At 43.3% G+C, this 13906-nt stretch overlaps 1 protein-coding gene across 1 annotated transcript in view; it reads left to right on the plus strand.

The window, feature by feature from the left end:
- Positions 1 to 11238, plus strand: part of SPAG17 (sperm associated antigen 17) — a gene marked incomplete at its 5' end in the record, with an annotated part of 116281 nt that extends 105043 nt beyond the window's left edge. Inside the window, 6 exons of the mRNA XM_082485761.1 lie at positions 346 to 497; positions 978 to 1147; positions 4990 to 5050; positions 7470 to 7678; positions 8830 to 8954; positions 11182 to 11238. Coding sequence (XP_082341887.1) covers positions 346 to 497; positions 978 to 1147; positions 4990 to 5050; positions 7470 to 7678; positions 8830 to 8953 — 716 coding nt within the window. The 3' untranslated portion in view covers position 8954; positions 11182 to 11238. The remainder of the gene's footprint in view (positions 1 to 345; positions 498 to 977; positions 1148 to 4989; positions 5051 to 7469; positions 7679 to 8829; positions 8955 to 11181) is intronic.
- Positions 11239 to 13906: the final 2668 nt, after the last annotated feature.

The raw sequence follows: 13906 nt of genomic DNA on the forward strand, positions 1-13906 counted from the left end.
TTGATTTTAGTGCTTGGGGTTTTTTACATCCTCTTCTGGTTTTAATCACATTCACAGGTGTTTATATCTTCACTGCGAGTTCCCACTGAGATGCTTCCAACTAATTAGTTGTAATAATTACGGTACAAATTTACTTATTAGTTAAATTTTAATTCTTGCTACTATTAGGGGGTTTCTTAATACCTTTCTAGACCTCTTAAATAAAAATGAGACCAGTTCTTCCATCCTTGTGCTAATCAAATGCTTTCATAGAGAATAAAAATCTTATCATCTGAATAAGAACTTCAGGATTAGGCTGAATATGATGCTTAGGTTTTTGTCCTTTTGGAAATCTTTCCTTTCTAGACCTAAACAAGGCTGCAAGATCACAAGAGACACCCTTTAAACATAAAGTTCGGAGTCTGCTGGTGAATGCTGCAGGACAGCCAAGAAAAGAGAAAGTGAAATTACCGTCATCCCTTCAGGGGAGAAAACCAAACTCCATACCAAATAAAAAGGTAAAATTACACCTTTTTTGTTAATATTAATATCCTCTCAGTCATCTCTTTTGCATAAAATCTTCACCCTGGAGCAATACTGGAAGGTATTTTGAATCTGTTTACTGAAACATAGTGGTTGCAATTTATGTATAAGTTTACTGGTAATTCTAAAAGTACCTTTCCTCTCAACTTCTAGGACAAACTCGTATGCCAAAAGTATAGTTCTGCACCAGGCACCCACATGAAAGCTCTGATTCCCAAAAGAGCAGAGCTTCCTCCATTCCCCCTGAGACATCTCAATGGCTTAATATGTCTGAAACCTCAAACCAGTGTAAATTTGCACACAACATTCAAAGTTTTACTCAAATTAGGATGGGATGTCTTTTTGTAATTCTTCAGGATGAGTGGACAGAGGTCAAATGTAGGTTAAGTAACTGAACCTAACTTGATGGCCACCAACTTTCTCTATTGTCTAATATTTTAATTCTTTTTTCAAAGACAGAGGATCCTGTCGCAGGAAAGGTCAACACATCTTCTCTTGCAACAAGAAGACAGCATCTTAGTGGCTTCCATCTCATTCCACCCAGAGTGACACTTGGAGTGCTAAAGGAAGGCTGTACCTATGCAGCTACTGTGATCCTGAAGAATGTTGGTGTGAACTTCTCAAGGTTAGTTTGAAATTTTAGTACCTTGGGTTTTAACTGTCCAAAAGTACAGTGTTTGTTAATTGTCAACCTTTTGATGTGATTAACATGATTAAAAAATTTGATTAACAAATGGTATTTTTATATTTGGAATTATTTGATAATGACTGACTCAATAGAGGAGAGGAGATAATATTAGAAATACTTCAGCATTATTTACATATTAGTGTTATTAGGAAGATGTAAAGCATGTAAGGAGCAGCAGGTCCTGCACGCATAGTCCTGGCCCATTGCAGATGATTTACTGGTTCTTATTGAAGTTCTCAGGTTCAGGGACCAAAGTGTTTCATGGTAAGCTGTATTACATTTGGCTTTGGGAAATGTTACAGGATGCTGCAAGTCAGACAATCTAAGTGGGGACAGCTGTAGTCAGACATATGTCTTTAGCTCCAGCTCCACTGAGAAACAGCTCCCAGTGATGACACTGGGAACAAGCAGAGGACAAGGATGAAGTAAAGCATTTGTGTGTGCACATCTTTCCCTTACTGTGTCAGTGTGAGGGACAAAATAGCACTGCACTATGTTCCAAAGGGGTGAGGATAAGTTAAGTCCATTTCTAGGTCTGCAGTCCAGCAGATTGTCTCTTGCCCTGTGTGACAAATCACAGGAAATTATCATATTTACCCAGCTGTGGTTTAAAGAATATATAAATACAGTAAGAAAATGCTTGCGATTGCTCTTCTGTACTGGAATTCCCCTTTTGAGTAACTGCATATATGTTCATTCAGTCACTCCTGCACCAGCACAGTTCCAGTGGGTTTACTTTAGCAGTATTCAGGCAGGTGTGTTATGACCCCTGTCTTCCCAGGTGCCATACATGTGACAGAAAAGAGGGCAAAGCATATTTCTCCCACTCTGCTCAACTGCACTTGTCTTAGCTGTGCTATATGTACCTTGCTTTTTAGCTTAAAGGAGAGCCTACAACGGTCTCGAAGTTCTTAGAGCTTCTGGGCTTCCACCTAAGTTTGTCACTTCAAAACAGCTTCATTTGAATGATTACAATCCCACCAGATGGTTTCAGGAATTGCAGTACTTGGTGGGAAGCTTTCATTTCAGATGGCTCAAAAGCCCCAGAGCCAAACCCATTTTTTAAATTCCTGTGTTCTAAGATAGCTATTTCCACAAAAGTGTTCCAATGTCAGCCTCTCATTCCCACCTATCCTCAATTACCTCCTGCAGCTGGAGAGGTTCTTCGCTTATTTAGCAGTTAACTGAAAGCTGCTATTTAGGCCAATCTCATCCATTTGTCCTAATGGACAGTTATATACTGTTCTTTCAGAAACTTAGAGTAAGCCAGGCTTGGACCACTCCTGTTATATGGCCTTTTTTTGTGCTAGACCCACAGGTCCCAGTACAGGAAGGCCAACTGAAAGCATGGAAATAAACGTCCTACTGTCACATTGGTCTAGGTCATTTGAAAGCTGGTTCCTCTTCTTAGCAGTGGTGATAAATAGCCTTTAGGTTTTCCCGCAACATTAGTGCTGGATAAAGAAAACAGTTAAGGAGGGCATTAAACATTCTTAGGCTTGAGTGTGCAAGTCTTGTGCCCCTGATGTGTGGCAGCTTCTGGATGCTGTTTCTTTGGTGCACTCTTCACATGAGCAAGCACCTGCCAAACTTTCCTTTTCTGGATGCAGTTGACCTACAGTTTGATGTCCTCTTTAAAAAGAGAGTCGAAAGGTGTCACAGTGACATGATCTCAGCAGTCACAGTATCCCTTTATATGGCACCACAGTGCTGGAATGAAATAAACATTTATGTCTGACATTTGTTGTTCCTCCTCCTTGGGCAGCTACTTATCATCAAAAGAGGAGGTCACAAGAGACTTACCCTGCTGGGATCATCATGATCTCTTGTGAGTACTCAGCCAACTAGGCACTTTAGAAATCTGTTCAAGACCAGCTGAGAGACTACTGTACAGCTTCTTCCATCAGGATGGATGCCAGAGATGATTTTTTTCTTTTTTTTTTTTTTGAATCAGACTAGTTAGATATGGTCTCAAAGAGACCTTTTTTCCTTTAATGCTCATTAAACCATCATGGTGCATGCCATAATAAATCAGCAGCTCACATGCCATCATGGAAGGCCAATGGACTCCTGAGCTGCATAGGGAAGAGTGTGGCCAGTAGGTCGAGGCAGGTCATTCTCCCCCTCTACTCTGCACTGGTGAGGCCACAACTGGAATACTGTGTCCAGTTTTGGGCTCCCCGGTTCAAGAGGGACAGGGAACTGCTGGAGCGAGTCCAGCAAAGGGCAACTAAGATGATTAAGGGCTTGGAGCATCTGCCTTATGAAGAAAGGCTGAGAGAGCTGGGACTCTTTAGCATGGAGAAGAGAAGGCTGAGGGGAGACCTTATTATTGCTTGCAACTATCTGAACGGTGCGTTGAAGGAGGATGGAGCCAGGCTCTTTTCAATGGTTCCCAGTGACAGGATGAGGGGCAACAGGCACAAGTTGGAACACAGTAAGTTCCGTTCAAATACGAAACTTCTTCACGGTGAGGGTGACAGAGCACTGGAACAGGCTGCCCAGGGAGGTTGTGGAGTACCCTTCTCTGGAGATTTTCAAGACCTGCCTGGATGCAGTCCTGAGTCATGCTCTCTAGGCAATCCTGCTTTAGCAGGGGAGTTGGACTAGATGATCTCTAGAGGTCCCTTCCAACTCTGAAAATTCCATGATTCTAGAGCTCAAGTTGTGCACATTACTTTTTTTTTTTCACGCCAGTTGTACTATATGTAGACAGTCAAGGAAAATACCACCATGATTCTGATAAACCCGGCTTAAAAGATAAGCCTTTTACTTGATGCTTTGAGAGGAGAGCTAAGTGACTAACTAGTTGCTGAATGACCGTAGAACATGCTGAGGGCAGGGATAGGACCAGTGGTGGGCAATTCTGAGCTGTGTCTACCTCGTGCTGAAGCCAGAACTTTTCTGACAGGGTCAATAGTTAACTATGTGAGTTCCAAACTGTCCGTACCTTAGCCTGAACTTCTTGGGACAGCCTGTTTTTCATAACAGCCAGTGCTCCAGAAGAAGTGCAGAAATTCTGAGAGCCAATTTATAAGTCTGCAAGACCTTGCCATGAGATGGGGCCATACACTAGCAATGCTTCTTCTACTGCCTTGCCTTTAATGGCTTCTGGTACAAGTGCATGCTGGTAACTGTTCTTCAGGTGGAAATGAAAAACCACAGGATAAAGTCCAGAGTAATGCAAAAGCAGAGGTCATAGCTGCTCCAATGATCTTTAGAGATCTTAACAGTGGAAGCTGTGTGCACAAAAGGACTGCACAGATGTGAAACAATCAGTGAGAAATGAAGAAGTAAAACTACTGCCTTAGTGGGCATCGTGAAATTAAAGAAGATATTACACAAAATTTATACCAGTATCATGCTTTCTGCAATAGAATCGTATCAAAGGGCATTAAATAAAGATTGTTAAGGACTTCCAGGTATGCAACACACAGGTGTTTGCCAAGAAGATGTAATTTGTACTGCAGCTTCATTTATGTATGCAGGCTTAAATGCTGATGTTTCAGATTCTATTGTAAGGACCAGGCAGTGTAACAAGCTCTTTGGAAACTTACTTTGGCCCATTAATCTGCTCCTTTGGTTTTTTTTTTGTTGGAAACCTGAGCCTTGGTGAGAAGCCCAGGAATACCACTGCAACCAAGTTGTACATTGTGACAGGAAGGATGAGCTAACAAGTTCTGCTGTCATTTGCACAAGCAGAGGGCCTGCTTCCCCGCAGTGCCTTCTGTCTGCTTGAAACAGTTTCTGGCAAACTGATTCTCTTCTCTTTCTGACAGGTTTCGGGTGAAGCAACCACCTCCGCACACAGGACTGAGAGTGATGTACACACCAGGACCTGTAGGTTACACAGAAGATCTTTCGCTTTTTTGCTAGACTCAGCTGGCCCTCAGGGCATCTAGGGGTCCTCTGGTACCAGCTGTCTGGGACTAGAGCTGGCAGGGTACATGACTTGTTTAAAGTTATTTGAAGTGATGCTGCCTTCTGCTGTCCCTCTGCTGCCTTCAACCAAGCACCCCACGCGGTCCAAGTCTTGCAGCCTGCACCAGAATGCAGAGGGATAAAAGCAACAGGAAAGCAACAGGTCGAGCACTGTGGTTAAACAGAGCTTTTCTGAAGCAAACAGGATACCCTACCACTAGCTCTGAGCTTTCCCTTGTTTAAGGTTATTTGTTATATCTGCTCTGTGTTACGCCTAGACTTTATCTCCTGTCCTGATACATTCAAGAGTTGAACCTAGTAAACTCTTGCCTCAACCGTTTCTTCCCCTGCTTGCAACTATTCTCCACCTCGAGTCTTTTATCTAGCAAAGCACTATAGCAAATGAAGTTGTCCCATTAAGTAGGAAGCTTTCATGCCTTCTGCTTTTGTTCAGTCTCTCTCTTCACCTGTGTGTTGTATCTGAATTAATGTTGTGCCGGCCAGTATCCCCACAGCATTCAGGTACTACCAGGCAATATCCTTGCTGATGCTTTTACAGGCATGGAATCAAGAAGCAATGACTTGTGCAAGGAGGCAGTGCCAGAATGCAAGTTAAACCTCCTTGTCCAGAGGCTAGCCACAACTCAGTACTTAAAACTATAGAATAGTTTCGGTTGGAAGGGACCTTTAAAGCTAATCTAGTCCACCCCCCCCTGCAATAAGCAGAGGCATCTTCAACTACATCAGGTTGTTCAGAGCCCCATCCAACCTGACCGTGAATGTTTCCAGGGATGGGGTATCTACCACCTCTCTGGGCAACCCGTTCCAGTGTTTCACCATCCTTATTGTAAGAAATTTCTTCCTTATAGCTAGTCTAAATCTACCTTCTTTTAGTTTAAAGCCATTACCCCTTGTACTATCGCAACAGGCCCTGCTAAAAGGTTTGTCCCCGTCTTTCTTATAACCCCCCTTTAGGTATTGAAAAGCTGTAATAACGTCTCCCCGGAGCCTTCTCCAGTCTGAATAACCCCAACTCTCTCAACTTGTCCTCATAGGAGAGGTGCTCCAGCCCTCTGATCATTTTTGTAGCCCTCCTCTGGACTCACTCCAACAGGTCCATCTCCTTCCTGTGCTGAGGACTCCAGAGCTGGAGACAGTACTCCAGGTGGGGTCTCATGAGAGCGGAGTAGAGGGGCAGAATCACCTCCCTCGACCTGCTGGCCACACTGCTTTTGATGCAGCCCAGGATGCAGTTGGCCTTCTGGGCTGCAAGTGCACATTGCCGGCTTTTCATCCACCAGTATCCCCAGGTCCTTCTCTGCAGGGCTGCTCTCAATCCCTTCATCCCCCAGCCTGTATTGATACCAGGGGTTGCCCCAACCCAGGTGCAGGACCTTGCACTTGGCCTTGTTGAACCTCGTGAGGTTCATGTGGGCCCACTTCTCAAGTTTGTGCAGGTCCCTCTGGATGACATCGCATCCTTCAGGCATGTCAACTGTACCACTCAGCTTGGCATTGTCTACAAATTTGCTGAGGGTGCACTCAGTCCCACTATCTATGTCATCGATGAAGATATTGAACAGTACTGGTCCCAGTACAGACCCCTGAGGGATACTACTTGTCTCCTATCTCCATCTGGGCATCGAGCCATTGACCACTACCCTCTGGATGCAACCATCCAAAGAATTCCTCATCTACCAAACAGTCCACCCATCAAATCCGTATCACTCCACTTTAGAGAGAAGGATGATGTTGGGGACCATGTCAAAGGCCTTATAAAACTCCAGATAGCTGGCTGGAATAATTTCCACTCTCTTTTCCTCTCCATACATCCATCCCTTTTGTATTTACCTTTTCTCCTTACCTCTATGTTCTTAATAGAATAGAATAATTTCAGTTGGAAGGGGCCTACAATGATCATCTAGTCATACGGTCTGACAACTTCAGGACTGACCAAAAGTTAAAGCATGGTATTAAGGGCATTGTCCAAATGCCTCAAACACTGACAGGGTTGGGGCATTGACCACCTCTCTTTTTGATTCTCTCCCAGCTGTCCCAATTCACCTTCTCCCTCTGGAACCTAAAAAGAAATTTAAGGAGAAAAAATGCAAACACGTGGCAGTTTCTTTTCAAACTGCAATGTGAAGAGACACTGTTTTGTACAGAGCTTTCTAGTGAAACAGATACTGGTAACTGGCAAGCACAATCATGTGTGCTGGGCCTCAAGTCTTTTAATTTCATTAGACAACACAGAACAAGAACCAGCTCCAAGGGCTGCTGGAGAGGACTATGTATGAAGCATGCACCTCACCTGTGAGTAATCCTCTGTCTCTCCTAGGTGGCAGCAGGCTTGCAGGTTGAACTGGAGATAGAGATTTTTGCCATGGTAATTGGAGGGGAAGATACTGGTGGCCTTGAAGAAATTTCCCATGATATTGAAATATTAACAGAAACAGAGACTCTTCTCCTGCCTGTGACAGCAAATATCCTTTTTTGTCTTACTTCCTACACACACTTTCTAGCATCAACCCTGGGGACCGTCCACCTGTCAGGAGGCTTAAGCATCATTTCCAGTGCAGGCTGCTGAATTAGCAAGCTTTTCTGTCCTTTTCAGAAACACGCAAATGGGTGCTTTCAAAAGCACAACAAATGAACAATTTAAGATTCTGATGCCAAAAGCAATTTACATCAGAGTAACGAAGTTTTGAAAAGTGGGGAAAGGAAGAACGATATGCTCAGAAAGATGTGGCTTTAAAAAAAATATATGAAAACAATAGGAACTCTTTTCCCACCACCCCTGATGGAAATCCTTCGTAACATTTTTGAACCTATGGTAGCATCTGATGGTACAGCCTCATGAGCAACAAAATCACGTATCACCCTGGATACTAAACAGACAAATGAGACGATCCCTGTGTCAGCAGAGATGCAAGCACAGAAGTGCATGCTGTCAGAAATCAGTCCAGTTCGGTGGGCTTTTCAGTTGTTTAATTGAGGACAGAGGTAGAGTAAAAGAAACAGCAGTCAAGAACTATTACTTCTCTTTCCCTTGTGCTCCAGAAACTATAATTATTTTCTAGATAAAATTACAGGCTCATTTTTAAGGGCAAGTTTAGAAGAAAGGGTGAAGTTCTGTTTGACTTTTGATCAAATTTACACTTAAAAGCCTGGGAGAAGAGGTCTTCTGGAAACCTATAAAAGCAGTAGGAAGGCAAGGTGTATCCAAACAGGCCAGAAACTCCCTTCCTGGTATGGGCCACCCTTACCAAAGAAAGAACTTCAGGGTCCCCCTGAGACTGACCAGAATACTAGCTAACAGCAACTCCATTCAGGCTTTATGTGCTCTGGAAGTGACATTGATACTCCCCAAATTTACTTCATAGTGACCTAAAGAAGTCTTATGACCATTATTGCGGAACTGAGCTAGGCAGGACTGGTGGCATAGCAGCAAAACAAGCTCCTGCTCGGTTTCCCTTCACCCAGTCCTCAGGCACATAGTTGCACAACAGCCTCCAAAACATGTGCCCTCCCCCACTATTTTACCTGGTCTTCAACCTTTGAGCTAAGGACGGTAGTCCAGATTCAAGTTGTTTCACAGCCTTATTTCCAGAATTCATTCTAGCTTTCAAACACATTACTCACATAAATATACAGAAATGGTTAGATCCCTAACATGATATTCCACCTGTGTTAACCAGTGATGTTTATGAGTGCCGCCCACAAGGATACCCCCAGGGTGGGATGGCAGCAACAGTCCGGGCAGTTCCTACAAGCCTCGAGCCACGGTTCCGCATTACGCTACCCCGAAAGCTTTCTAGTTAATGTAAGTACTGGATGTAGTGATACCAGCCATAAATTAAAGAACAGTTTTACCTCCTCTTTGCTTGTGATCCACATCATCAACAAACCTCGTGCAACTGACAGCAAAGCTGTCACACACACATCACACGGACATGACTACCTGAGACAAGAAAAGGGAAGCAGTGGATGACATTAACCAAAGGACTCTCTGCAAGAGATTTACAGATTACTACAGCTGCTCAGCTCAGTGGAGGTACTCACAGCAGAGCCTCCCCAGTCCTGTCCCAAATCCTTCACTGAACTGTCTGCACATTAAACAAGTCCTGGCAGCAGGAGGCTGGATTTATTGCAGTTAAACCCTAATAAATCAGCTTCTCTTTAACACTCTTCACTTTCTAAAACCATGACTTTCTGCTGACCCTTTGACACTGACAGCAAGTCTAATAAGGGGCAGGAGTCTTACAGATAGGCAGGGAAACCTTAGCATGACACGTTCAAGCACACACAACCTTCTGCACACATTGTTTCATACAGCACATTTCTGTAGCCTTAGAGAATCAGACTGTACAGAGAATAGGTAAGTCTTCCCTGCGAACAAGAAAGCCCTATTGGGAATTTCTCCTCAAACCACCAGCCAACATGTTTAACATTAGGCTGGTGTTTCATCTCACCCATATCAACTCAGGTACTCTACAACACAATTGATGGTGACAGTTCATAAACAGGAACCCTATGGATGTTTCTTCTCTTCTCAGCTCAAGAGTCCCTATATGCCTGATACATGTAACACTGACATCGTCTTTCTTTCAACTTTAACATCTGTTAAGTCTGCCTTGTTATCTAACAATTAAGTAAAGAAATCCCAGCTGTATCTCATTTCCTCGCCTCTGGAGAAAAAGAAAAGCAACCACATCGGTCGGTTCTCAAAAGAAACTTCGCAGAGACATGGACCTCTGACTGCTGCATCTGCTCTAGGACTGTCCAGACTACATCAAACACCTGGGTTTTTTTCCCGTTTAAGTATCTTCTTACCTTTTCCAGCGTGGAATTTTACCCCCAGAGTAACATGCAATTACAGTCTAGAAGAATAGCAAATTTAATGCCTTCCATCTTAGGGTCTTACAACGTGGAGCTCATCAGTGAAGGCAATTTAGACAAACTTCTCACACTTTGTGTTGAAATGCAAGAGAAGTGCTCACCCAATCAGTTCATATTTCAGTGAGACACCCCCCCTGTCCCAGCAGTCCCAGCAGAAATTCTGATCAGCGATATCTCCCATTAAAAGCTCCAAGTGGAGAGAAATTAACCATGTGGTATTCTTCTCCCACGTGGCTAATCCAGCTAATCATAGTTTCTGTCTCCATAGCCAAATCTCCCTTCTGTTCTGACAAAGTCTTTTTGTGAATTGATAATTCCCGCTGAAGCTGGCTACAGCTACCCCATGCTACCCAAGCAGCTGTACCAAATGCCTCTTCAAAGATTCCTCCCCACAAAATCTCCTGGGCTCAAAACCATATTCATCTCAAACATGTCAAGGAACTCTGGACTGGTTGGTTTAGTCTCACAAAACATGAAACACTGACACTCCTAGGTTAAGTCCTGTATTTGGTTAAATAGTCTTGTTCAACTGTCCAGAATAGAAATAGTTAAGTCTTTGCAGAGGCACTGGGACAACTTTTTAAGTTCATGTCACCTTGCCCAGGTGGTTATCACCAGAGCCAATGATTGTCTCACTGAAACCTAGAAACTTCCCTGCAATTAGACTTGATCACAAATTTGTCACACCTCTTAGTAGAGCCCAACAAGCAAAAATTGCTGACAAAGCATCACCCGACCAAACTTAGTGATATCTCATTTATATTTTCTTAGCTATTTCTCATTTATATTTAAAATTTTTCACAAAGATTCTCAAAATTAAATACCACATAGGAAGCTGCCCATGAAAGCCTTCAGTATTGCTAAGCAGACTGCCCATCCTGAACTTGTAGTCACAATTTCTATGCCACTCAATTTGTGAAATAAAAGCAAACAATCTAGTTGAACCCCATGTGAGAGCCCTTTCTCATGTTGCTCCCAACAGCAAGAGTAGAGGCCAGTTCTGCTGAAGTCAGTCTGTAGCAGTCAGTGCTTGCACAACACTTGGAAAGAATTGGGACATAATTACTGGGTTTGCTTCAACCATTGTACAAAGGTAGAGTTGGAGTTTGGTTTCTTCTTTCATGTTAATTTTCTCTCCTCTTTCACTACAGGTCAGAGCTCTCAAAGAATAACATGAAGATCAGCAATACTGAAATACCCGAATTTTAGTCCAACGTTACAGAAACACCCAATGTAGACTTTTTCATGTATTTATACAGATTAACATGAATAAATATTTTGTGTGTCCCCTACTAATGGGAAACGTGGTCTGAAAGTTGCACAGCCTTCTGATGTGGCTGTCTGAAATGCAAACAGTGGAAAGATTACTGTATTTCAACTGCAATATTTGATACTCTGCACTTCAGAAGAGTGCTTAATGGTTCCCAATAGGTTTATTTTGCTTTTAAAAGGGGTTGGGTTTCTATAACCTGTTCTGAGGCACCTGAAATCTTGTACTGAGCATGCAGCAGGTTTCACTGAAGTCAACTTCAAGAAAGCTGTTGATCTGCTATGGTCTTCCAATTGCTAAGTTTCTGTTTGCTTTCACAATCACAGGCTTAATTTTCTGTGTGTTCACCTACCTTTAATTAGCTGCAAACACCAGATGGAGATTATGAGTACACAAAGTTACAGTTCACAGAGAGGGATTCTGCTTATATCCTCTTGTTCACTATCAGACATGATCATCTTCAAATGCTCATCTGCACGTCTCTCTTTATAGTAGAAGACTGAGCCACTTAGAGATGGTCTCTTTGTGAGACACCATATTTGTATATCCAAGTGCACTTCTGCTTTCTTTTTATGAATTCATTTCCAACGAGATGCTTTCCTGTGCTTCATCCTTTTTCCAGCATGTGACATCCTGAGAGATGGGGAATTTTCCTTGATACATGCAGATGACTTGTTCTCTCAATACTTTACAGTGACTGAGAATCCCATGATTAGGGATTAAATAATAGCTTTTACCAGTGTGAAATATCTATGCCAGTTTTGGACTCTCCCATCCACACTGTTATGTGAGACGTATTCTAACAATACACATTTTAAGTTGGCCCTGTATTTGCAAATGCTTTCCTGCTCAAGTTTGTAAAGCCAGGGGATTTCACCTTAGAAAGGGCAAGCTGAGGTACCCAAGGGTATCAGAATTCTACTATACAAGTGGATTGTTGGCACAGGACAGACCTCTCCCATTTAAAGCATATACTGAGCTCCCTCAGTAGCCATCTGAGTACTGCATTGGTGTTTTCCACAGCCCCACCAGACACGACTGTCCATCAGCTCTCTGAGTCAGATTTGAGCCATTAACCAAAGCTGAGAGCCAGCTCCGGAGGGTGCCAAAACAGATACCCAGCTGTGGACATCATGTAAGCCCTACCCAGAGATGTGAAGACACCACAAGAAGCAGTGTCAAACTTGATCCAGGATTCTCCAACACTAATGACTTTGCTAATGACTCTGCTGATTTCTGCCCTGATGCTTTTCAGATTTTTTCAGTTTTCTGCAGATGCAGCCAACAGTCCTACATCAGTCCCCTTGGGAGTACATTCTGGGCACAGAGGCAAGCCTCTGTTGCAGGTACAAACTGAACACAAGTGCTACAAATCAGAGAACCAGAGGGAAAGTTCAATGGGGAAGCCTGTGTCAGCACCTATGGAGAGAGGACAATCATTTTCCACCACCTCAAAGACCTTTTCTTCCAAGGGTTCTTCCCAAATCCCAGTGACAGCAGAGACAAAGGTGAAGGAATTCCAACTCTTCCAGCTTTGATCAAAGGAGACACCTGTCATCATCAGGAGGTGACTCTGCATCCCAAGTCACTCTTCTATACCTCCATCTGCATCCTTGTCATCGGTCCCTGAGTTCATGTGTACTTGTGGCCATTTTTTTCTCCCAGGCCTCCCAGAGGATCATCAAACAGCAGCTCATTATGTAGGTTCCATAACATTTGTCTCCCTAGCATTAAGGCAAACAGAGTACATCACACAGAGGCACAGAGTCAGCCTTCCCCTTTTGGTACTTGTTCTTTGTATCTCTGTCCTCAGTCATCGCTGCTGAAGGTGCACTGTGGCATCACAAACCACCCCTCCATTTGTAACACTTTTCTTTCTTTGTTTTCCCAGCGGGATAGCCCATTTCAGCAGCAGCTGACGTGGATGTCAACTGAGGTTACCAACACAATTCATCATCCTATAGTGCCTCCTCTCCCTCCCACTGCAGTAATCCCTCTTATGAGGGTCTCCTTGGGGAGGAGTAAAGGCATAGAGCTCAACAGGATAGAATAGAGCACAACAGAATAGGTCAGGATGGAGACATGTTTGAGTGGAGCTGTTTGATCACAAGTTTCATCCCTGTCTGGACAAATATAAAATTATAGAGGCACCCAGAAACAACTGGCAGAGCTGTATGAAGATTGCTATTTCCATAAAGAGTCTGAGACCCACCTCCTGGAATTAGAGTATGAAGTGCTGCTGCAAACTACCCAGACTCTGAAGAAGCAAGTGAACCACCAGCCCCCGACAAAGTTATTTACTAACAACAGTTATTTAAGAGGTGTGGTTATTATACCCGAGGTGCTGCCAAAAGATTGTCCAACTGAACCGTTTGCCTTGTGCATAATTGTTAGTAACAGAGAACCTAAGCCAAAGACAGTAGTCAGTAACAACTGGGATGCAATTAAAAATCCATATGAGCTCAAGTTAGAAAGAAGTCCAGCTTTGAGTACCATCAAGTCAGACATGTCAGTCCAACAGTCAGCAAAGTACACAGAAGCAGCCCCCACCACATCCACCAAACCTGTGGTTACCGGTAGAAAAGACAGCACGTACTACAAACTAC

The sequence above is a fragment of the Vanellus vanellus genome (genome assembly GCF_965231255.1).
Source record: "Vanellus vanellus genome assembly, chromosome: 1".
Classification (NCBI taxonomy): domain Eukaryota; kingdom Metazoa; phylum Chordata; class Aves; order Charadriiformes; family Charadriidae; genus Vanellus; species Vanellus vanellus.